This window comes from Drosophila subpulchrella, chromosome X, assembly GCF_014743375.2.
Source record: "Drosophila subpulchrella strain 33 F10 #4 breed RU33 chromosome X, RU_Dsub_v1.1 Primary Assembly, whole genome shotgun sequence".
Lineage (NCBI taxonomy): Eukaryota > Metazoa > Arthropoda > Insecta > Diptera > Drosophilidae > Drosophila > Drosophila subpulchrella.
In genome coordinates, this window is record NC_050613.1 from 25,091,911 (window position 1) to 25,116,647 (window position 24,737).

At 41.5% G+C, this 24,737-nt stretch overlaps 2 protein-coding genes across 4 annotated transcripts in view; one reads left to right on the forward strand and one right to left on the reverse strand.

Moving 5' to 3' along the window:
• LOC119558099 (activating transcription factor 3) overlaps positions 1-4,075 on the reverse strand; it is a 39,990-nt gene extending 35,915 nt beyond the window's left edge. Inside the window, exon 1 of the mRNA XM_037871311.1 lies at positions 3,192-4,075. The gene's annotated coding sequence lies outside the window, so the exon portion shown is untranslated. The remainder of the gene's footprint in view (positions 1-3,191) is intronic.
• LOC119558104 (calcineurin B homologous protein 1) lies at positions 4,031-24,305 on the forward strand. Of its 3 annotated transcripts, XM_037871318.1 has the most exons (5): positions 4,031-4,273; positions 15,993-16,230; positions 16,295-16,337; positions 21,593-23,245; positions 23,305-24,305. In XM_037871318.1, exon 5 carries the CDS (start codon positions 23,356-23,358, stop codon positions 24,058-24,060), a length of 705 nt encoding a protein of 234 aa, XP_037727246.1. In that variant the 5' UTR covers positions 4,031-4,273; positions 15,993-16,230; positions 16,295-16,337; positions 21,593-23,245; positions 23,305-23,355; the 3' UTR covers positions 24,061-24,305. The 3 variants fall into 3 exon arrangements, with proteins under 3 accessions (XP_037727246.1, XP_037727247.1, XP_037727245.1); XM_037871319.1 differs by lacking the exons at positions 4,031-4,273; positions 15,993-16,230 and adding an exon at positions 20,735-20,814 and having other exon boundaries at positions 16,321-16,337; XM_037871317.1 differs by lacking the exons at positions 4,031-4,273; positions 15,993-16,230; positions 16,295-16,337 and adding exons at positions 20,153-20,264; positions 20,735-20,814.
• The last annotated feature ends 432 nt before the right edge of the window (positions 24,306-24,737 follow it).

Here is a 24,737-nt window from a genome sequence, read left to right on the forward strand (position 1 = left end):
ATTGCTATTTGTGAAGCTTTTACGGGCTTCGCATTTTCGTCTGTCGACAAGTTGACAAATGGCAAACCGGTTTGGCTTTTGGCCAAGCTTAAACCCCTCATCCCCTACCCCTTCCCACCCGAAAAGCAACTAACACTCTTTTGGAATGGAGTAAATATATAAATAAAATACTCGTTAGCAAATCAAAATGCATAAGAAATTTTAACAAATTTCGACTGACCAAATGGGAAAAGAAAGCGCGTGGGCGAGCCGGCATCGAATAATATCGAATCGGGAATTGGGAATTGGGAACTGGGAATTGCGACTGCGATGGCGATTGGAAACGGGAATCGCAGCGAGGGATAGGCTCTACGTACAAACATCAATTGGCTAATCAATTTGCCCAAAAGTGAATTGAACGAATTAAGCTGATTGCCAGCCGGCGAATGCGGGCTTCGATGTTTCACCCTTCCTCTGGGGATTACAAATATTTCCCAGTCTTTGGGTTGCTTGAGAGGTTTCGGGGTGAGCCTAAGTAATTTCTTAACTTTTTTGTATGGGTAAATTGTCCATCTTAATTGATTATTTAAAAAATATATATATTTTTTTATAGATTATTATTTAGTATTTTAGTTTCGTCTTGTACTTATGAGTTAGGATCATCTTTATATCATTTATATAAATTCGTTTTTAAAAGATAGTTTGTATTCCAGTATTTAATGACTTTTACTAACTCATAAGAAACATTTTTATAGGTTCTTACATATATTGTACTTTATTTGTCACTTATGTTTATTAAAATAAGTTTATATTTCAGTTTGGAGCATTGAAGGGAGTTCTAGTTGATCTTAAAGTTTTGATACGCTAATCCTGTTCCGAGTTCCGACTCCAGATGGAATTAACTTGTTGATAGGCCTTACAAGGCCTATGTTACACCTCTGGCCACCCACCTTTGCGTAGCCCCCCATATCATCCCATCCAACCCCCTTGTTGGGTATAGTATATGTATGGTATTGGTCAAATCTGTTGAAATGTTTACATTTGCCGCTTGCATTGCGCACTGACAAACAGAGGGATTCACGGGGGTTCCACGTATTCGTATTTGTATTTGTTTGCGGTGACAATTTTCATTGCTCTGGGAGCCTCACACATGTGCTTGCATTCAGATGTGTACGTCGCACATATTTTTGTGGAAATTATTCACGAAAATGCCTGACAGTTTTGTGTCGTCCGCCGCAACTTTTGACAGCCATCTCCGCATCGCATCGAATGGATTTCGTATTCGTAGTCGTATTCGGGGGATGGCAACTGACTAGCTGAATATTGGGCCTGGGATTGGGATGGTTCGGTGTGGTATATGTATGCTATATGGTTGGCTGCTCGGCTGAGGGGTCTCGGTATGCCTCGTATGGCCTGTCAAGGCCATAAACTAAGCCCAACTCCCAGACTTCCAGCTTCAGTCCGGGCTCATTAATGCGCACTATGTGCTTAAAACGCCATTTGGGCGTTAGCCGACTGTCTTTCCAGCTGTCTGTGTTTTTGTGAACAGAAGTGGATCTGAGGCACTCGAAAAATCAAAAGGGATTGTATGGTATTTCTACTAATTTCCTCTAGGAATGTACTTTAATAAAAAAAAAAATTATAAAAAAATATAAATCATATATAATATTTCATATTTTATAATATTTTTTATTGTAGGGTTGTTTTTCTACCAAATATTAGGAAACCCCTTTGTTTTTTGCAGTGCGCACACATGTCCCAAACATCTTGGTTTTTTTTTTTTTTTTTTTTTTTTTTTGGGAACATTAGACCCTTCCTCAGAAACCCCGCCCCTGGAAGTGCCTCCCCCTTTGACAGTTACTGTAACTACTGCGTCTTCGTCTGTCTTGTGTCGTCTGTTGTTGCGGACTGCCAACAATGGGCATCATTCATCGCTCATTCGCTGGCACTGGCAAAGAGTTCTGGGGCACAGAGCGTGTACATTGTACACACTGTACACAGGGGCAGTCCCCCCCTCTCAATCCCCCTCCAAGGGGGTTGGGGGTTGTGGGTTGGCCTAGAGTGGGGTGTGGCATTTTCCGCAATTCTCTGGCATAAAATGCGCAACTGGCAAATGCGATTCGGGATAACAGTCCTTTGGCCTCCGAGGCCTGAATTCCAAGGGGGTTGCTAGATTGCTGTATTACTATATTACTAGATTGTCATGTTTCTAGCTAGCTATCTAGGGGTGTGCGTGTGTGTGTGTGTGTTGTAATGCCCGGGGTTGATCATAAAAATATTTATTAATGAATGCATCAAGAGAGTCCCGAGAACGGCGAAAAAGTTTCGCCGAATAGTCCATAAATTCAATTGGCAATGGTGTTTTGTGTATCCGTATCTATAGCATTTAGTATCTGTGAGTGCCGCCGAGTGCCCGTGCCGGTGCAAGTGTATGTGTGCCTGCAGCAGCAGCAGCAGCAGCTGATTAATGAAGCCAGCGAAACGGCGAAAGAAGCAAAACACCTGTTAACCCCCGTGTCTGTGTGCCTTCTTCGATGATGAGTTGGCTATAAAGTGGGTATGTTTCTACCTCATCTTCCTCGCAGCATGAAATTAATACTTCCAATGGGGCTTCGCTCGCCAACTTGTCTACGAATCTGTGTCTTATCTAATATCGCCAAATAAATACATATGAATAACCCATCTACCTTATCTATCATTCATTACAAACCAGAATTCCTTGAAAGCTCAATCAATGCACGGTCTTTGAGTGTGGTTTTTTTTTTCAGAAATGAATGATTCTACTAGAAATGCACGTATTTACTTTGTTTTTCGATAGTCAGAGCTTTTTGAATAGAAGAAATTCGACATCCATAGTGATATGGGGGTGCTTGAGCTTGAGTATTCCCCGAGGAATATATGAACTTATGTGGTAATGGACTTTGGGGCCGTGGGGATTTCAATGGGTGTTACGTCTTTGAGAACTCCACCCTGACCAGTGTGTGGGACCTTTGGCCGCTGCTCCCTGAATTGGGGGAACTTTCCCAGACTTTCCCAGTCGCGGAGGGGCGGTAATATCGTTTCGGGGGCTAGGGATACAAGGCAGGTTGTTGTTTATTCGCGGTCAGTTTGCGATAATGTGCAGCAACGTGTGAGGAAAGTCACGTACTTGAGGATGGGTCAAGAACTGGGGATGGGATGGGGTTATGAGTTCTTGGAAGTACATCTCTCACCTGTTGGGGAATCTCTTTCTCTATCTGTCTCTCTCTTTCTAATGGAGAAGCTCTGCTGCCCACCTGCTGCTGATTGTCTCCGGTGTATTTCGTTGGCCTTTCGGCAGGCAGACACCTGTTTGGGCCTCCTTTTCGTTCAGTTTCAAATGGGTATTTAGCGAAAGGGGTGGGGACTTGACACTTGTACTTGTACCACTAAAGCGTGACGCTGTTGTAAGGCATTTTGGTAGTAGTTGGTAGTTGTTGTTGTTTAAAGCACTTTGTGGGTTCAACACTTCAAAAAAATATTGTAAGATCTCTTGGATTTCTATGTTGGGGGGGGGTATTACAATATCTTGAATATCGTATTTAACACTTGCGTATCGCGAGTTTTTTGTGGGTTTAGTTTGATTTGATTTGTTTTGTATGGGGGTATTTTTGTGTTTTCGGTTTGTGTGTGTTTTTTTTTTTATTCAGTTTTCAATATCCGCTTCGAATGTGTAGCGTTTCAGAGTTGCTCACACGATGGAACCAACACGTTGAATAAAAGTTCGAGCGACGTTCAAATTCGCTTAAAGCCAATAAGTCAGCCAGCGGCAGCGACGTCGGCAGAGCAGCGACTGCGACAGCGATTCTAACGGCGCGAGAACGAAACGGATGGCAAATAGAACGAGGGTGAAACAGAACGGCAATGAAACGACCAAAGGCGCGGCCGACGACGGTCGATGTTGTTGTTTCTGTTTCTCTTTCTGATTCCGATTGTGTTCTAAGTCGGAGCCGCCATAAAATCTAATAAGAACGCCAGTGGCTGCGGAAGGGGGAAGGGGGCGGAGCGGAACAGGGTGGGTTGGTTGGTCGGTCGGTTGGCCAGTTGGTTGGTTGGAGCGGCGCAGTCGGCGGCAGCGGCGTTGCGTTCGACTCCGGTACACGCAAGGCACTGAAGTGCCGACGGCCAACTGCCAACCGAACCGAGCGTCCAAACGACCGACGTCGCGTCGCTGCGTCGGCCCGACCGCCCGGCGGAACGATTGGCAACGGGCCAGGCCAAACAAATAAACAAACGCACCACAAACATCGCCCAGGGGCGTCGTCAAGTCCACATGGTAATATTAACGTTAAAAAATATTTTTTTTCACTACTTGCATGTCATATATTTGAATATGTAAGTCTAAAGCAGCGGTTGGCACACACATAACATCACAAATTTGCCTAGCATTAGTGTGAGTGTAAAAAACACGAAGTTGACGCGACGCCGAACCTCTGCCGCAGCAGCAAAAAAGCGCGCCGAAGCTGAGAAAAAAAAAAGACCCGAAGGCCCATGCCGAAGTCACACGAACATCTACGTTATACGCAGCGGATAGGCAGAACAATTCCATATGCTCGCTTAATAGGGCGCTGCCGACCGCTGGTCTAAAGGTATAATACTGATGGAAGGATAAACCTAGGACATGGAAAAAAGTCCCTTACGTTGACAATTAAAGATTTAAATATGTGCACTAAAGCTGATTTTGGCATCATGTTAAAACATATTATTAAATAGATCAACCTAAGATACTAATTGGTCTATTTTGTGCTAATGGTACAGAGCCACTAGTTTTACGATTTGAAATGAAATGCTAACACCCAAACCAAACCCCACTTGATATAACTAAGGACATTGAAGAAAGTACCTTATTAAAGCATCTTTGCTTGACAGTTTATATGAATTCAATAACTCAAGTAACGCATGTAACTCAAGTTAGAGGGCCCCCGTTTTCAGGCGCCACTGACGCATGGAAGTTGAGGTGGAAGTGGAATCGGAACGTAGATATCCGAAAATCGAGTGCTTTTGTATGTGTGTGTGTGCTTGGCTGCTCTGGGCCTTTTAGCTTTTCAGCTTTCTGGTTGGAAGCAGAATCGAAAGCAAAAGGCTACAACAAAGCAGTGGCCAAGAGAGCAGGAGAATTTTGGCAGGTTGGGAAATTTGCATAACCAATAGACGACCATAAAACTTTTGATTAAAGTCTTATCTGGCTGGTGATCGATTAACCACTGATTTTTATTTTTTGCGAAAATAGCCAAAAATGCTGTGTCCGCTTATCAGTTTTCATATTTCATTTTTGGGCTGTATAATAATTCACCACCGAATCTTGTGACCCGCCACAAACCACCCTCCCACGCCGCCCATTTCACTGGCACTTGCGGAACGGAACGGAATGGAATGGAGTGCATTTCAAATGCGGCGCCGTGACCTTGAAAATGTTTTTTATGTTCATTGCCTCTCGCTCACTCTCTTAGCTTGAAGCTTAGACGGCATGCGCAGCCGACTGACAGGGTTGCATTCGGAGATTTTCAAGAACTTGCAATCCTTTGGATATTGGTGAGATTTGAAAAACATACGCAGATGTTATAAGATACCATAGCCATAACCATACCATTTTATTGATACCATACTACTTTTAAAGTGAATTCTGTGTGTGTGCTAAGCACATACAACTCATGGCCTGTAAGATAAGGAAGCCACCGTTATCCGTTATCGGTTATCGGGTGTCAGCTATCCCTTATCAGGTAACGGTGCACGGGAAAAGGCGGCGAAAGGCAGACGCAGTGGCAGCCTGGAAGAATCGAGGTGACAAAGCGAATGAAGGATTACAGTAAGATGAGTAGACGGAAACAGAATGGAATGGAATGGAATGGAAGGAGTTGTAAAAGGAGTTGCTTAAGAATCAATCAAATGGGGGTTGGGGGAAGATGGGATTAAAACACCGGCAAAGAAGAAAAAAACGCCGGCTATAAAAGCGCACGAAAACAATAACAAGAAAAAGAGAGAGAGGGCGAGGGAGAGCGATAGAGAGGCACTAGCAACCGGCTGTGTTTCATCCCATTCCGTTCCGTTTCGCACACACACAGTTTGTTTGTCCCACTCACGTTTCCACGCGACAGCCAAAAGAGCGGCGAAAAGCGAAAGCTTCGTGTCGCTTCGTGTCCATTCGTGCCTCTTCGGCCCGAGTGAATGTACAGTGTGTTCTAAAAATAGACCCTGACTCGCATCATGCCCAGTCCCCATTCGCAGAGGATCGCGTCATTTGAACGCCGATTGGCCAACGGGCTCCAATAGAGCCAAGAACAACAATAGCAATAGCAATAACATAGCCCACTGGGGCAGCAACAAAAAAATCAAGAACAACAACAACAACAACCGTTTGAGAAAATACAAGTATTCCAACACAGAAAAGTTCTATGTCGCCGTCGCCGTCGCCGCCGTTGGCATCTAATAGCGAATTTATAAAGGAATAAAATGAGTATTAAAAAGCGCCAAGCGGCGCAGGCGAACACATGGACGGCGGAGGAGGGGGCGGGGGCCTTGGGGCAAGCGCAGGGGCGGCCGGTGGCATATGGAAATTGTTGCAGCAGCTGCGACGTCCGAAGCGTGCCAAAAAGTGCCCCAAAGAAAGTGCTCAGAGAAGGAAACTCGAGCAGTCGAGCACAGTGGAGGCCAGACAAAAATAGACTGTCAAAATAATTTTAGAACTATTTTTTAAGGATTATATTTCAGTAGGGATCACTTTTTTTTATTAATAAAAAAAAAAAATTTTTTTTATTAAATTTTTTTTTTTATTAAATTATTTTTTTTAAAATTTTTTTTTGTTCATCAAACCTTAGTAGGAAATCATTTATTTGCAAACAGTTTTCCGTCGCTGCTAAATTTAGCATAAGGATTTTACTAGGATTATTATCACGTACCGTGTGACTTGAACCCACTACCTTGAGTTTCTCGCTGCTTTCGATTTGGCCGCTGCTGTAAAAATTTCACACCGACTGCTCGCACTTTTGCAACAGCAGTGGGAGAAGCTCAAATGTGTGCGTGTGTGGGTGTTTATGTGTGGGTGTGGGGCTAGAAAACACACCCCTCCCCCAACCTAAAACTCATCCCCCTGTTAGTCAATTGGAATTGTCAGTTTTTGTTGCAGTTGCATTCATAGCTAAAATTTTGCTTTAATGAAATGCTAAAATGTGTTATGTAAAGTCACAAAAAAATTGGTCTTGCGAGGGGTCGACCCGGGAAATACCCCTTTTCGAATGGATATGTGGGTAAGCCCAACGAACGGTCCGAAGTACCCAGCCTGCTGGGTAATAGGCAAAACAATTTCAATAGCAATTGCTGTGCGCTCTCTGCATATGTACATGCAAATAAAAATTAATCATTGCAAACTAACGAAACCCATAAAAAATCAACTTAACTACAATTTAGAGTGTCTAGGTCGCAGGGTCGCATCGTTGATACCCAGTCTATACAAAGTACATAGATCAGAAAACCCTTTTCTGGATACCCTGGGATGTGGAAAAGTTATACGACTTGGGAAGATTTACCGTATCTATAAAGATATTAAGGAAAAGGAATCTTCAATTTAAATATTGATATAGTTTTCATATTACCAGTTAAATGGTAAGTGTACCTATTAATTTTTTGTGAACTATTGGAAAACTCATCATAATCATAGTATGATGAATAATTATGATTTTAGAGACTTAATGTTTTCAATAAGAGCTCACTGTTCGTACTTTCCACTGTTGTCAAATACTAAGGGATATGAAAAACAGAATAAGTGTTTCGAAAATGGATAGTATTTTTTCGGGATGGCCACCATTACTTTTTTATGGCTTTTCTCGGTTAGTCATTGGCTTCAGAGCCCAGGCAAAAACTGCAATGGCGAATGACTTAGAGGCATTAATTAGACATTACAGAATTGAAATAGTGTCGCGAGATCGGCCTCTCAGTGTGCGACGCAAAAAGGCGAAATTAAAAGTCGAATTTGCATACTGATCGGTCGGCCGATCAATCGACGGGATCTCGGGAGTAAAGGGTGAATTCAGGGGGAGATGGGAGATGGGTCGACTCATAATCTAATGAATGCACTCCCCGCGAAAAGCGGAAATGCCTGATGAGCTAATGCCGGCCAAAGTGTTGGGCAAGATCAGGGCCAGGAGTTAATCACCATCACCACCACCAGAAGCCATCGATCAACCCTCGCATTGTCTTACGGCTTATGGCTCATACATGGCTCATGGCTTACAGCTTCCAGTCACTTGATTTATCTATCGTGTAAGTGTCCAATGCCAAGCCCAAAACCGAGTTAGAACACACACGACGACAATGGCAATGACAACTACCATACCAGTTCCACTGTGCACAGGGGCGGGGGTGCCCAGTTTCCAGGGGGGCGGTTGGCATTCTTGAAGCGGAGCTGCCGAAATATCTGACTGATCACCGATTGTTGATCACTTGTTGTTTACAGCCGGGAGTTGTTTATACTTTCAGGGGTCCACGATCTATGGTTTTGGGTTCATACGGTCTATGTCTGGCTCTGAGTTCATTGCGTTGGATCGATACTGGCTACTGGATTTTGTTTCCTTTGTCTTACCCTATCTGCTCAAAGGGTGCTCTAACTACGGAAAAAGTTCTGCCATATACGGTAAAGAGTTCTTAAAGTTCTTGAAACATTCTGAATTCCATTCTGAATAGAAATACCCAATCTCAGCATTACTCAGTTGGAATATCGCCTTATCTTTGGGCAACAACCCCTAGATCGATCTCTTCAAAACATGAGACTTAGGTTAAAACTAATATAATGTTTGATCCTATTTTGAGGTAACCCCGCAGGACTGAATGACACAATCGTTACGTTGATCAGCTGCAAGACAACCTTCACATAATTGATTGCCCTGCAGTATAGTATTTCTTATCAGCACTTATAGATTTGAGCTTTGAACACAATAAAAATAAAGTCAAAGTGAAGAATGAAAGAAAATTTCTTATCAGCTCAATGACGTAGACCATTAAATTATTCACTTAAAGTTAGTCAAAAAAAAAAAAAGATTTCAACTGTAAATGGTAGACAATCTAAAGGGTATTTCCTCTTCGTTGTGGAGGTCAAGAATCTTACATTTGGCCTAATGCTTTTTAGTTTTTACCCATTGTCTCTGAATTTCGATACTCGAATCTTGTTTTTCCGCATGCCAGCACCAGCAAATAGGTAGATATATAGGTATGTTTATAAGTCGGAGATCAGTGCGACAGAGATTAACACGTCGAGGTGGAGCCCATGGAGCCAATGGAGCCATTGTCGCGTCGGGTTAAATGACACGATCGATGGCCAACCTGTCCCCAAGTTCGAGCCACTAAGCGTCGGTTATTGATTAGTGATTAGCGCGCCATGGCAACATCTTAATGCCCAGCGATTCGGGTACATAAATCAAGTTGGCTGCCTGTCGGCGGAGATCGTCTACTAATGGCCATATATCATAATAGCCGTTTCCTCAGTTTTCCTTCCTTGGGTGCCATGGCGTAGGGAAGAAGATGCCGTGCCAACTGTGGCACAATGTGGCACATTGTTGGCCTCGTGCATCCTCTCGCTGCATGCCGCACTTTTTATGGCTCACGCAAGACCATAAAAAAATGCTTGGCCCAGTTGGGAGCGGGAATCCGAAATCCGAAATAGTGGGAGCGATCCAACGAGGCGTATGACGAACGTCAATGAATATAATATACAATGTAGCCGATGGGGGCTGCACGTGGAGGTCGATTTGGGAAAATCCAGTTGAAAGTGATTGGAAAACTTTTCTACTTTCTTTCGCCCATTTAAGCCTGAAACTTTTTATTCAGGGCCTTGAGTCTTAAGACATTAGTGCATTGATTACGATTTTGGTATATTAATCTTCTAATTAGGCAAGTTCACTGAAAAAAAATTGTTATTAATATGAATTGGATTTTATTCATCAAGTTCATATTCATTACTAATAATTTAATGCCAAGTCTATTCGTAGAACCATAAGAGTAGTATCTTAGTAACGCCAAAAAATGTATCATTTGCCCCATATTCTGAAGAATTCGCGTTCTTATTTTATTCATAAAAAATCAATAATCAATGGATGTTTATAATGAAATGAAACATCAATAATGGTAGTGTGGTAATTATTTGTTTTTATTCTTCTGAAGAATTCGCGTTTGAAGAATTTGTGTATAGATTTTAATGGATAAAACTGCCAAGTTTGTAAAATTTATGATTGTAATTACATTATAATATCAAATTAATATAGATCATATTTTTTTTGGTGTCCCAAAGGAAGAGTTACTTATGGTTTGAGGAGTTCCAGTGAAATTCGAAATGAAACCCAATAGGCAGATGACGGATCTTTTCCTATTTAATCAGCGAATGAGTATAGTGGGCATAGTAAACAAAGCACTAGTCATATATAATCATGGTTAGAGTCGGAGGGCAACAGATGACGAATTGCGGTGATATCGGGAATGGGCCACCTGATGAAGAAAGTGCGCATAACATATCGACAGAACCTCGGGAGGGGGAAATCCGCTGACTCGATGTGTCGATATCAAACTCCGGTTCGGGATGCATTATTGAGGATATAAGTCCTCCTAATCGCTGCAGCAGGAAATCTGGCGAAGGGAAAGGGTTTGGGCCAAGGCAAACACTATTGTCTGTGGGCAGCAGGCAGCAGCACGCGAAAAAAGGCTTCCGGGCCCCTCCTTTTCCATTTTCCGACTCCATGTGGGCCGCCAGTTTCCTGGGAAAGCGGATCAATAACAGGGGGCGGCGACACGACAGCCAAGGGCGCCACTCGGCAAGCCAGTCCTTCAGCCAGTCAATCCCCAGTGAACTTTAATTAGAATTTAAGCGACTGGAAAGCAAGCAAAGCAAGTGGGAAGGCAAAGTTAATCGAACAACTCTTAATTGCTGATGCTTCTAGGGGGTCTAAAACAACCTGTAACAGAAATTATAAGGCAATATTGCTGAAGAGAAGGAGATACTTGCTAAGCATCTGAAGAAAATCCATACTGAAGATTGAATAACATGTGCTTTAGTCTTCTAACTTCATTTGTTTATTTTAAAGTAATGGAGAAGCAATAATTTTAAGAAAATGAAAATATCATATTTAGAAACCCCATGCTAAGAAATATAATCCCATTCGATTTAATCGTACTTACTTCATTTTATGGTATTTAAAAGTAATAGTTAAGGAATTACTTGAAGAAAACGATATATGTACATGCTTATCATCTTAAGAAAACCCATGCTAAGAAATTCAATCTCATTTTATTTAATCTTTATAAACTCTTTAGATGGTATTTTAAAGTAATGGTTGAGCAATAACTTGATAAAAATAAAATGCATGCTTATAATCTATAGGAAACCCAAGCACAAAAATATAATCTCATTTTATTTAGTCTTAATAACATCTTTAGATGGTATTTTTAAGTTAAGGCTAAGCAATAACTTGAAAACAGAGATACACACCTAAAAAAAAGCCATGCTCCAGAGTAATTAACAAAAATAACCCCATTTGATTTAATCCTAGTAACTTCTTTTGATGACATTTTAAGGTAATATTTAAGACATCAACCTGGGAATACCTTTCATTTATTTTTTTTGTAACTGTTGCACACTTTCGCCATACGCTGTGGAACTAGCAACAATGACAGTTGGCAACTGGTGACCCATTTCCGTGGTCAAGACACCAAGACTCGCCGAAGTGTCCCCTCTCCGGATGCCAATTCCATTTCCTCTCCCAGCGGAGACCACGCCCGAATGCTCTTCCAAGGCATACCTTGAAAGCGAAACTCTGCATTGTTTTGGATCTCTACTTCGTATCGATTGACGAGGCTCCCCTTACCGAAAACTTCAACCCCTCGTGTTCTATACACCCATTCCGAAAAAAAAGACCCATGGAGCGAGGTCCTGCACGCAACACGAAAACTTTCTTTCACATTTTTTCGACGCCCGCTTTTACGATACGAAATTACGATTGTATAATAAAGCGGACGGCGGGAAGGAAAACAGCGCCGCCGATGGAGACATTGCCGGAGCGCAAGTCCTCGGCTTGTCCGGGTGGTTGGTGGTCCGGGTGGACCGAGTTCGGGTCTGGTTGTGGGTCCTAGTCCAGGCCAAGTGGGCCGCCATTTTGTGTGCAGACTTGTGGCGCCAGTTTTATGTACTCGACGAGCAACACGCGTTCTGCGGACAGGCGGACATTGGCCAACGGACAGGGTATGCAGAATGGAGACAGTGCTGCCCATTCCGATATAGCTACTATAGTTTTATACTAGGATTTTGGAATCACTCATCAAGGTGTTGAAAAGTATGCAGTAGCCGGACTGCCGGACTTAAAATATATTGTTGCATACTTTTAGACACCTTAATAAGTGGTTTTAAAATGATTTCTGTTTCTACTTAATTTGGAATTTCCTTGAGATGTATATGAAACTATTGCTTTATTATAATTATATATATTTTATTATATACTATAATTATACACTTCAAAAATGTTTCACTACGAATTTAGATTAGGATTTAAAATATATTGTTGCATACTTTTAGACACCTTAAAAAGTGGTTCTAAAATCATAATGATATCTATTCCAACTTAATTTTGAAATTCCTTGAGATTTATATAAAACTATTGCTTTATTATAATTATATATATGTTATTATATACCATAATTATACACTTCTATAATTGTTAACTAGGAATTTAGAACCATTCGTATAGGTGTCCAAAAGTATGCAGTGAAAACCAAGTATTTTATTTGGACTGAACCATCGTACTGGCGGATGGAAAATATATTGCTGCATACCTTTAGACAGCTTAAAACTGATTTGAAAATTCTCATGATTTCTAAGGCTCCCTATCATAAGTACCTGTATATAATTTTGCAATTTCTTGATAGATACAATTAAATTCATTACAATAATACAAACATTGATAAGACTATTGTGCTGAAGGTCTGGATTTAGTTCCTTTGATTTTTTAAAATTAATAATGCTTCAAGAGAATGTAGATTGTTACTTTTGTATTACAGTTTTTTTGTTTTTGTTATATCTTTTAAATCATTTTGAATATATATGTATGAATATATACTATATATATATATAGCTTCCTTATCAGTAGTAAGTATCCCAAACGATTTTGCCAACACTAATGTGGGATGTAAAACTGGGAATGGAGCACCGCAGACTGGGACTGTGCGATTGCGGACTGCGGATGTGCGGCGACGCCGGCGTCAGCGGTGGACTAGGACATAAAGTCATTTATTGTGTGGGCCGTGGCTAACGCCCACTGTCCACCTCCCACTGTTGGCCGCCCACCGCCCACAGGCCACCCCCCAAATGGTCGCCAAGCGGGCGTGCGCTACGCAATTAATTCAAACACTCGAAGGACACAGGTCACAGGTTTCCCCAATCATTTCCAGCGGACAGCCGTTGGCTTTTTCTTTTTCTTTTTTTTTTTTTTTTGATTGTAATGAAGGTGAAAGGGGGTGCACGAAAAGGGGGTGACCCAGCATATTTGCGTATGTGATTTGGCCCGGCATGTGGTTAATGGCGTCAACAAACGGTTTTCAGAACACCCACCGGACCCACCAGATCCCGACTTTTCCCTCCTGAGCCCAGATATATATACGAAGTATCTGCTGCGTGGTCATAACCCTAAGGGTCTCATGTGTAGGTTCAATTCGGGGGCTTGCTATGATTACACGGGAGTTCTGGAATTTTTCTACCGAATATGTACTTTTAGAATTTTTTAATTACAGAAGGGCTGTTTACCATATCTGATGGATAGATAGAGAAAATAAGTTTTATTGAACTAGACTAGTACCATTTAAGAGTTGTTTAGTTTTATATGTAGAGCTTAAGGTGGTTGCATCTGAAATGAAGTGCCTCTATAAGGCAGAATGGTATTGCTAAAAAAAAATGTGTCAGTCCTAAAAACTAGGGCATTTCGATGGTATAATGGGGCTCATAGATGGACGGATAAAACATTGATTCTTAGTTCTAAGTGAATAGCTTTATATACTATATAGAGTTCATGTTAGTTAGCTCTGAAATTAAAGTGCTCTATAGGGCGGAATGCCCATGCTAAAAAATATGTGTCAGACCTGTATACTATACAATTTCGATGGTATAAAAGCGGGGGGAGTCTGGGGCTCAAGGGGCAGTCGGTCTCAACGCAGATGGAATCTTTTCATATTCTCAGGGGAAGTGGAGCGTTCGGAACGGACTGCTGCTAAGCACACCGAAGCTTGGAGTAGTTCCTCCGCTGATAAGGCTGAGGTTGGGCAGGGGCGTCGTTTCCGGGGGTTTGGAACTGTGCCAAACAGTCGCCCCCTCGCAAAACGCCTCTGCCTGATAGCGACCGTTGAGCGCTGGAATGTTCTCAATTGAAGTGAATCATATCCTCAACCTACAAGTGAACTCTGAGTGGAATGGAATTGGAATGGAATGGAGATTACAATATTTCATTCATTCGGCCGTGTGTTGGTATTATTTTTAATTTGGCAGCGTACATGCTTATTTATTTGTATTTAGTTGGGGACAGTTCCTGTCCTGGGCGAGATAGTATCAACCGAGTAAACATTTTTTTGTGAACCAACCTTGAATAAGACGTTTAGTGGGTAAGGGTTACGAATTCTTCTGCTGAGAGTTCATCGAAGTTTTATAAAAACAACGAAGTTAAACTGTTGTGATTGAAATGCTTTTAATTTTTCCCCTAGGAATAGACCATGAAACCCTCCTTTTAAAGATTGTACACCCTAACACCCACTGATTTAGAATGCAATAAAAAATAGGCGACGGCAAAGAAACAATAATACTACGCAAATACCCGAAGATCTCTTTGGAAAAATACCGAAGGATTTTCCGCACGGACCTGAAGGAAAGATAGCGATCGCGCCCCCATATAGAGCATGACTTAATGCGGCAATCTAATCGCGGGGTGTTTGGGTATACCAACCCCGTACACCACCACCCCTGCAGCCCTTAGGGGCTATATCAATCAGTACAACGATTGGCGGTTGATAACCCATCCCGGCTGGCCAATCCGCGGCCCCCAGTTCCGATCTGCGATTCGCGATTTCGTCGGCCCTCGGTTATAATTAGCAATTACAACTCGTTACCAACGATTACCAACCCCATCCGATCGATCCGTATACCCTAGGTCTCTTTATCAGCCGGGGCGCTTTTAATTTATTGCCAATAGTTGCCGGCTTGAATTCTTGAATTTATTAATTGCGTTAAGTAATTGTCGCTATTTTCGCCAAATGATTTCACGATCGTCCGCTATCTGCTAGGTGTTCGGCTATAGGCTAACTGAAGTGCTGAGGGGTGGGGCTTACAAGGGTACTTCCTATAGGTGAGGTACTCACAACACCATCTCGAGGAAGGGATTGCAATGGCATGACTAACCGAAGGCTTCCGCTTTTACTTCTTCTGGTTAGTTTGATAGGTTATTAAAGTTTGAGCACTTTAAAATCGGGATCTCATTTTTTTTTCTGTTGAAAGCCATTTTTCGATCACCTTTCTGGAAAAAGCTAAAATGGGTGTACAATATGTCTACCTTTTAAGGTTTTTAATTATTAGTACAGTAAGTGTATTCACTCCAAAAAATTACAAATAAATTAATTACAGCTACAATTTGACCAATATTTTCAAGCAGCTTATTCGATAATTGAACGAAGGACAATTAAAAGAAGTCAAGATTATTTTATGAGTCGAACTGTAGTAAAAAGAAAATGGAAAGAGCAGTTTAAAAATAAAAACAATGAAATTAATTCATATCTTATTTAGTTTTAGATATCGACCTGTGGTTAAACTGAGTTTTGAAAAGCGAAAAATACTTATTAAAGCCTTAGGCCAAGTTGGCTGTGGTTTGCCCGCATTGAACTGGCTAAAAAGACACACACACACAAAATCACAATCCTAATAATTTATATGCAAATCAAATATATATTTTGTGATTAGACCGTTTTTGCTGTTTTCATTAACACCCTAGCACCATGGAAGTCCCGCTGAGCTGCCAACTTGTCAACCGACCAGGCGATTGTCTTTCCCCAGCTCAGGAGATGTGCGTGAATCGCGTGAATCGATGCTAAATCATCGTGGGGATTCTAAATATTGGTTTTCTGAGAGATGGTGCGATGGAGCTACGACTTCTTCTACATGCATACACCGCGAATTCTTGAGGTTCTGCCTAACATTTGGATTGAAGTACTGTAAGCTGTTATACATAGGTATGCACACATAATTAATTACCAAATATGACCTTAAAAGTAACTTTATTTTTATTTTTATTAGGGTTACTACCCGATATAAGAGCTCAGGAGATATGTAATGAAAGGTAAGCATATGAATGTTACGTATACGCCAGGTGTTGCAATAGCAGTTATAGATCTTTACTGCTTTCGCCAAATTGATTGATTGGAAATACAGCCCAGCCTCCGCAATATTTTGAGAACCTTAGTGGCACTTAATAAGCAGCTTTCCCCTTTTGCGTGAGTCGTTAAGTTCTCCAAGTTTTCGGAACCCCGCCCCATCGTGATTAGCAAATGGCGCAGCGCACATCTCTAGCACTGGGCACTTTGGGCCTGGCCAAAACCAAAAAGCCGCTCAGACGCTCCGGCGGGCAGCTCTGCTTTTGATTAAGCTCATTTGCATTTGAATGGCAAATGCTGGACGGTGGTTTTATGTTACTCCACAGGCGATTGGAGGCGGAGGGTGTGGAGCCGTGTGGTGTGTTGTCTTTGAATTTCTAATAAGCCAAGTTATTTGCGCATGACTCAACGGCAGTGCGTCGTCGATAATATTCATGATACTCCGCTCCGATCCTAAACCGCTCCAACCCGCTCCGATCGGTTCGAATCGTTGGGTTAGTTGGGCAAATATTTATAGAAGCGCTCGCCCAAGTCGCCTATCTATTGAATTTACATTCGCGATTGCTCGTAGCTGCAAGCCCAGTCCAAGACAACTATTTTTAGCCTCTGAATCTCCAGCCAATCAGTCTGTAAGCATCTGCCGAGCAAGCGAAAGCGATGAGTCGCCCGTCGCCATTTGCCATTCGCCTGACATTAACCCGAACTCACGAGTCAACTAATAATATATGGCACATTTGTCATAACCACAAAATGAAGGTCGATTTGCTCCTAACTTCAATGGGACAGGGGGTTAAAAGGTGCATCTCTGAATGCTAGACGCCATTTAAAATATCCTTCGGCAATATTGAAAGCATTAAAGTAAAGCATCAAAAAGATAAAGCATTAACTCCTTAACTGGATTTTCGCAATTGGCCACACACAAGCGCTGTTTACTTTTTTAAGCCTATCCTGAAGAATTCGCGGTTTTGTTATATCCTGCTGTATTTACGTGTTTCCTATTTTTTCAAGGATGTTTAAGGTTATCTGATCCCAGTCACGTTTCAACTAGGTTCTGAACTTGGCTTCATAATAGCGTTATCCAAGTTTTTAGCTTATTCTAAAGAATTCGCGTTTTTGTATTTTTGGTATTTTATTTATTTGGTATATATTGTATTTTCAAAGCAGGACCTGCATTTTCAACCCTGCATTTTGCACTTCACTTTCAGTTCGCTGCGCTGTTTTAATAAAGAATTGTTCGCATCCCAAAAAGTAAAACGCAATCATTTCCAATTATTCGCAATTACTCTGCTATCCCCACATCTCTCTCCGCAGCTCTATCTCCTGTGTTATGCTTTTTTTTTGGCACATTTGCTGCGGCTCCAGCGAGTCGCGCATTGTGGATGAATTAGTCAGGAAATTAATTAATCAAAACTAACGCAAAAAGCAACAACTCGAGAACAACAAAAGCGCCAGAACGCAAAAATAAAGTAAACAAGAAAGGAAGTTAGCTTCGGCAAGCCGAAGCTTATATACCCTTGCAGCTATAATTATTAAATTTAAAAACACAAAAAATGATATTCCCAATAGTATAAGATAATATGTCAAAAAACACCGAAGCTATAATTTGTTTCATATTATTTTCCTACCAATTTTCCGATCGTTCCTATGGCAGCTATATGATATAGTCGTCCGATTTTGATAAAATTAAATTCGAAACTCAGAACTAATTAAAAAATGTTTTTTCCAAGCGTAGGAGGTTATATGTTAAAAAACACCGAAGCTATAATTTGTTTCATATTATTTTCCTACCAATTTTGCGATCGTTCCTATGGCAGCTATATGACATAGTCGTCCGATTTTGATAAAATTTAATTCGAAATTCAGAACTAATTAAAAAATGTTATTTCCAAGCGTTGGAGGTTATATGTTGAAAAACACCGAAGATATAATTTTTTTCATATTATTTTTCCACAAATTTTCCGATCGTTCCTATGGCAGCTATATGATATAGTCGTCCGATTTCGATAAAATTTAATTCAAAATTCAAAATTATTTAAAAATTGTTATTTCCAAGCTTAGGAGTTTATATGCTAAGAAACACCAAAGATATAATTTTTTTTTCATTTTTTTGTCCGATTATTCCTATGGGAGCTATAAGATATAGTTGTCCGATCCGGCTGGTTCCGACTTATATACTACCTGCAAAAGATATAAGACTTTTGGGAAAGTTTCAGCCGGATAGCTTTAAAACTGAGAGACTAGTTTGCGTAGAAACGGACGGACAGACGGACAGACGGACAGACGGACAGACGGACATGGCTAGATCGACACGTCTAGTCATGCTGATCAAGAATATATATACTTTATGGGGTCGGAAACGTCTCCTTCACTGCGTTGCAAACTTCTGACTGAAATCAATATACCCTCTGCAAGGGTATAAAAATAGCGTCGCTCTACAATTTGTTGCCTGTCATTTGCTTATTTTGTGTGGCGCTACCACCACCCACCACCCACCTCCCTTGGCCCCAACTACAATTTGTTTTTGTTTAATTTTTTTTTGTCGCTGCCATTGTTGTTTTTGTTGCACAGTAGGGCATTTGCCAGTCTGCTACCAACACGTCCGCTTCCATTGCCCCCCAAAACCCGAAAAAAAACCTCTCTGCGAGACTTGTTTGCCGGCGGACAGCCTTGAGGGGCGCTTAAAATGTTTTGATTATTATATTACTATATATTGTTTCTGTTTTCGTCCAATGAGCTGGATGGAGGTTGGGGTGGTGGAGCATAAAAAGGGGGAAAGGGCAGGGTAATCTTGTATCTCAAAAAGCAGGGGTGCCCAGCCCCCGGCTTCTAATCACCCAACTAATTTGAAAAAACAAAAATATTTTTTTATTTACACTGATAAAAATATCAGGGACTGTAAACAATAATTATTGATCTGGTTTTCTTCATTAAAAAAATCATAGTGTTAATTTCTTAGGTTTTAAAATAAAACTCATACATATCTGCATATTGATTTTAAAATGTCGTATTACATACTTAAATTGAATACGAAAAAAAAACATTAAGTCTAGAACATTAAATATGTTAATATTTTAATATAGGTACAAAATATTAGATACACATCCTCCATCTTAGCTAATGAAACAACCAGTCGAAATTTGTAAATCCCAAGAAGTCATACCTTCCAGTAAGGCTAAAAACTATGTGATACATAAATATTATAACCACCTATGTATGTATACTATACAGGTCACTAATAACTGAGAAACAAAATGAATAATTACTACTTTATTTTTATCAGTGTAACTTCTATTAAGCTAAAAGGTTTTTCGAGTACGAAATATAGAAAACCGAAATGCTTTAGATACCAAATAAATGTATTTCTAGGTCTTTAGTTCTAAAATTCTATTGATACAATTGCCCATTTTATTTCAACAGGTTACAGGTGTGTGCTGATGAGTTAAGAGGGATTGTATCGGTACTGCCTGGATTTTACTTTAAGATTTTAAACAAATATTTCCCAACATTAACCAGATGTAAGGACAATTTAATATGCCACTGCATCCAGATCCTTGGTGCATCCAGCTCTGCTGGGGGTGTGCCATATGGCTGAACTGCAAGGCCCGCCCGTAATCCCGTAATCGAGTTCATTTAAATGCATTAAACTTGTCTCATTATGCCGCAGTAATGGCATCAGCAAGTCGAATCGAATCCAATCCAATCCATCGGCCGTCGTCCGCCTGACTCATTCGAATGGCAAACGAACCGCGGACCTCGGACATATGGCAGCAGTGGGCCGCAAATTGTTGAACAAACAAAAAACATTTTGTGCAATTTGTACGCGCCAAAGGAAAGCCAGGAATTCTGCGGACAGTCGGGGTGAAAATGATAGCAATATAGCGTTACAAACTCAGGTAAAGTTTACATTTTCAAAACTGATCTTCAAATGTAGTTGGTTCACGAACCAAGCCCAGACACAAACCCAGCGATCCTGCCAAGCTGCAGTCGGGTTCGCAACCCAAGTGGGATCATTCAAGGATGACTGCATCGTATAATATTCTTAATTTTGCGTTCCCCATTGTGGTGGGTACTCATAAATGGCCAATGTTGTTGCTGTTGTTGTCTAGTGTGGCCAATTTATTATTGCATTTGGCAACTGGGCGGTGAAATTTCGTGCTCGCTTTGATCTTGACGCGTTTTTGACACTCGCCAGGCATTTCGTCGATTTTGCTCTCTGCTTTGGGGGAAAGAAACGGGGCAAATGGGGATGGGGAATGGGTATGGGTATGGGGATGGGGCCAGCGGACAGCCGGCGGCATGTGCTGCGCATTTTTCATTATTTTTTTCTTCTCATATATGACTTTTATTTTGCTTTTTCCTTCAGAAAACGTTGAGAAGAAAAACGCTTCTCATACACATTTCGGCGCATTACTCAGCTGCAAGTGGAATTGGCGATCGTCAAATGTAAGAGTTTTTCTGTACGTATTTTTAGCTTCGCTTGGATCGCGCGATTCTATATGCAAAGCATATTCGTAATTTGTATGCTCAATCATAGTCACAGAGGTCGGGCCAATTGCATTGGCTATAGCTATTTGTTTGTTTGTCATCAACCCCCAGGGGTTGCGAACGGGATCTGAATCGATGTAGCTAACGTTCCACAGCTTGAGGTCTATGAATCACTGATCATTGATCATTAATCCCCCTTGATTGGGGTTTCCAAATGTGGTTCATGTCTGAATAATACGCTGATCAAGCTGTTCTCCCTGTTTGTGTCCCCGCTAAGCTTGGTTTCTTTGCTTTGAGCCTGTTCCTTAAGTGTTCCCACTTTAAACCGTTGTATCATCCTCATGTTAAAAATAAAGTAAGGCTTAAACTTTAATTTTTTCTAGGTTTAAAACACTCTCTTTTTGTTTTTAGCTTACCCTGAGCCTGTTTCCAATGTAGTACGACTTAAAGCCGTTTTCTCGTTCGTATGTTAAACTAAAAGTAGATTTTTAAAATTAATTTTTATTTCGTTTTCGGGGATTAAACTTACTTTCGGATTACCATGAGGACGAGAAAATAGGGCTGAGTATTTATATTTTATTCCAACAACTACTTTAAAAGTGGCAATACCTTTTTTAGGTTTAAAACCTATTTTTAGTTTATTTACTATAAATGAAAAACGCTTTTGCAACAGTAATTGCTTTTTTAAAAATATTTACAAATTGTATTAACTTGAGAATTGTTCTTGTGCTTGCAGGAGTGTCTACTAAGCTTGTTAGCCTTTCTGCGTTCTGCTTTGTTTGGACGACGGACACTTCACCTTGCCCTCCAGCCTTGCCAGCGGACGACGGACACGCAACGAAAGCGGGCCAATTAGTTAGCTTGGTCACCAGGGGCGGCGGCAAGGGGGCTCTACTGGCAGCTGGCAGCCGGCCAAGGCGCACGCACCGTGGCGTCTCCGTTGCCCCTGGAGAGGGGAGCATCAGGTGACGTGGGCGGCTGGGGGGGGTGGGCTCTCAAGAATAAGATATAGCACTCTCGATATAGTGCGTCAGAGGCGACGATGGCGCGGAAGTGGCCCAGCCCCGCCCCCTGCCCCTGCGGCCTTGACAGCGCCCGTTTTGATTTATGCGGCATTTTGCGAAAGTCAACAAATGAAAACGACACAGAAATAATGCCAAGAGTGCTCTCCACCTCCACTATTTCCATTTCGTTGGCCCCAAGGTCGAGCGCACAAATAGATGTCCCACTGCCACCCGCTGGACCACCGATATGATCTGTTTTCTCGAGCAGGGATTTAAACCAACCACAACAACTGGCCACAACATAAGGCATTGAAAATGATTATTTCTTGTGTGTCTCAAGTAGACTTAGGACCAAAGCTACAGGTTGATTATTGCGAAAGAAATATTAATCAATTGGAAAGAGGTATGTCACTTCCAAATCGGGATCTAATAACTCATGTTATGGAATCCAAAAGTGCAATTTTGGGTTCCATTCTGAAGGTCTTTGGAATTACGAAAAAATCAAACATGAAAATGGGTTAAAATTAAGACCTTCTCTAAAGGGGTAAATTTTAATGTAGAATATTAGAGAATTCAACCAGAAACTTATGAAGGTATCCCACTTAAAAATCGGGATCCAATTACCCAAGTTATGGAATTTGGAAGTTCATTTTTGGGTTCCTATTCCGGAAACCATAGGAAATACAGAAAAATCGAACATGAAAATGAGTTAAAATATTAACCTTCTCTAAAAAGGTAAATTTGAATGCAGAATATTAGAGAATTCAACCACAAACTCATAGAGGTATCCCACTTTACAATCGGGAACCAATTACCCAAGTTATGGAATTTGGAAGTTCAGTTTTAGGTTCCCGTTCCAAAAACCATTGGGAATACGGAAAAATCGAACATGAAAATGGGTTAAAATTTGACCCTCTATAAAAAGGTACATTTATATGCAAAATATCAGAGAATTCAACCAAAACTCATAGAGATATCCCATGTCCAAATCAGGATACAATAACTTAAGATATGGAGTTTTGAAGTACAGTTTTGGGTTCCCATTCTGAAAGCCTTTGGAAATACGAAAAAATCGAACATGAAAATGGGTTAAAATTTAGACCCTCGTTTCAAAGACCAATTGAAATTTGTAATTATAGAGAACTAAACCACATATTCATAGAGGTATCCCACTTTAAAATCGGGTTCCAATAACTCAAGTTATGGAATTTAGAAGTTCAGCTTTGGATAAACGGATAAATCGAACCCGAAAACGACTTACAAATTCGACCCGCCAATTGGATGATCAGTATGGACCACCAGCTTAAGATAGGGGTCTAATATCACAGTGGATACGGCTGAATATCGACCCAATCGCACTACCCCTGGCAACCAAATTCCGACGGGTGAGTTATCTTCGGGTTTGCTGTTAGCAGTACGTCTTTTTAACTCTAATACTTATAAGGTTACTTGAAACACTGGAAGCAACTGAAACCAAATCGGCATATATCTCGGCATGGGCGCGGTAGGCAGTCGCCAGCTAAATCCCGCCCAACTGGGTGACCACCAGCAGGCCACGGGCCTGTCCGCCGAGCAGCTGGAGCAGCTGCACACGCGGTTCCGCAGCCTGGATCGCCACCAACGCGGCTACTTGACGCCCACCGATTTGCTGCGCATACCGCAGCTCTCGCTGAATCCGCTCCATCGCCAGATCGTGGATGGCTTCTTCCCCAGCCGCGATCCCAGCGCCCGGCTGTATTTCGCCCAGTTTGTGGAGACCTGTGCCACCTTTTTGGTGCCCCAGTTTGGACGCAGTTCGTCTGCGGGACGTCGCGACGGACGGGCCCAGAAGCTGCGCCTCCTCTCCAAGATGTTCGACACGCGGCGCAGTGGCTGCATCACACGCGACGACTTCCGCCAGATCATGCGCAGCCTTCTCGATCCCATCTGGAATCCGCCGCAGGATCAGGCGTCCTCGGGAGAGGGCCAGGAGCGGGCGCATGCCGCCGACCGCAGGCCCGAGGTGGAGGCCGAACTGCAGCTGCTGGAGCAGCAGGCCTTTGGGTACTCCGGCTGCGATCAGATCTCCTACGGCGAGTTCGAGCAGCGCCTGCATAGCGCCGATGTGGCTGGTCGGCTTTCGATCGCCAAGTGGCTGGTGGACGATGACGAGGCCAGGATGGGGCTGCAGGAAGGGTCTGCCGCGGACCAGGGCCAGTAGGAGAGCCCTATAGCCGTCCCCGTCGTGTTGTGTTGTGTTTCTGTTTTAAATATACGCTGGGCATTGGCAAAAATATACGAGAGATGGCTATCAAGAGATCCTAAGTTCGACATCTACTGGAAATTATCACTTTAGAAATATTTAAATTTAAATAATAATCAAATGCCAAATGTCCCAGATCGCTATAACGAAATATTATGAAGTATAATGATTTAAATAAAACCATCTAGTGATCCTAAGTTTGACATCTACTAAATATTATCAATTTAGAAATATTTAAATTTAAACAATAATAACTTTAAAGGTTTTACTTGCCAAATGTCCCAGATCGCTATAACGAAATATTATGAAGTATAATGATTTAAATAAAACCATCTAGTGATCCTAAGTTTGTCATCTACTAAAAATTACCACTTTAGAAATATTTAAATTTAAACAATAATAACTTTGAAGGTTTTACTTGCCAAATGTCCCAGATCGCTATAACGAAATATTATGAAGTATAATGATTTAAATAAAACCATCTATTGCCACTTAAAAATATAACAAATTTTGTTAACATCTGTTCAAATCAATAAACAAAATTAAATTTAAACGAATTTCATTTTGAATATTTAATGGTCCCAGCCTAAAAGAGGGCAATAAACTATATTTTCTTGGCTTAGCTTTCCCCCACT

Coding starts and splice junctions, on each gene's coding strand:
- LOC119558104 (XM_037871318.1), top strand. CDS start 23,356: ATGGGCGCGGTAGGCAGTCGCCAGCTAAATCCCGCCCAACTGGGTGAC.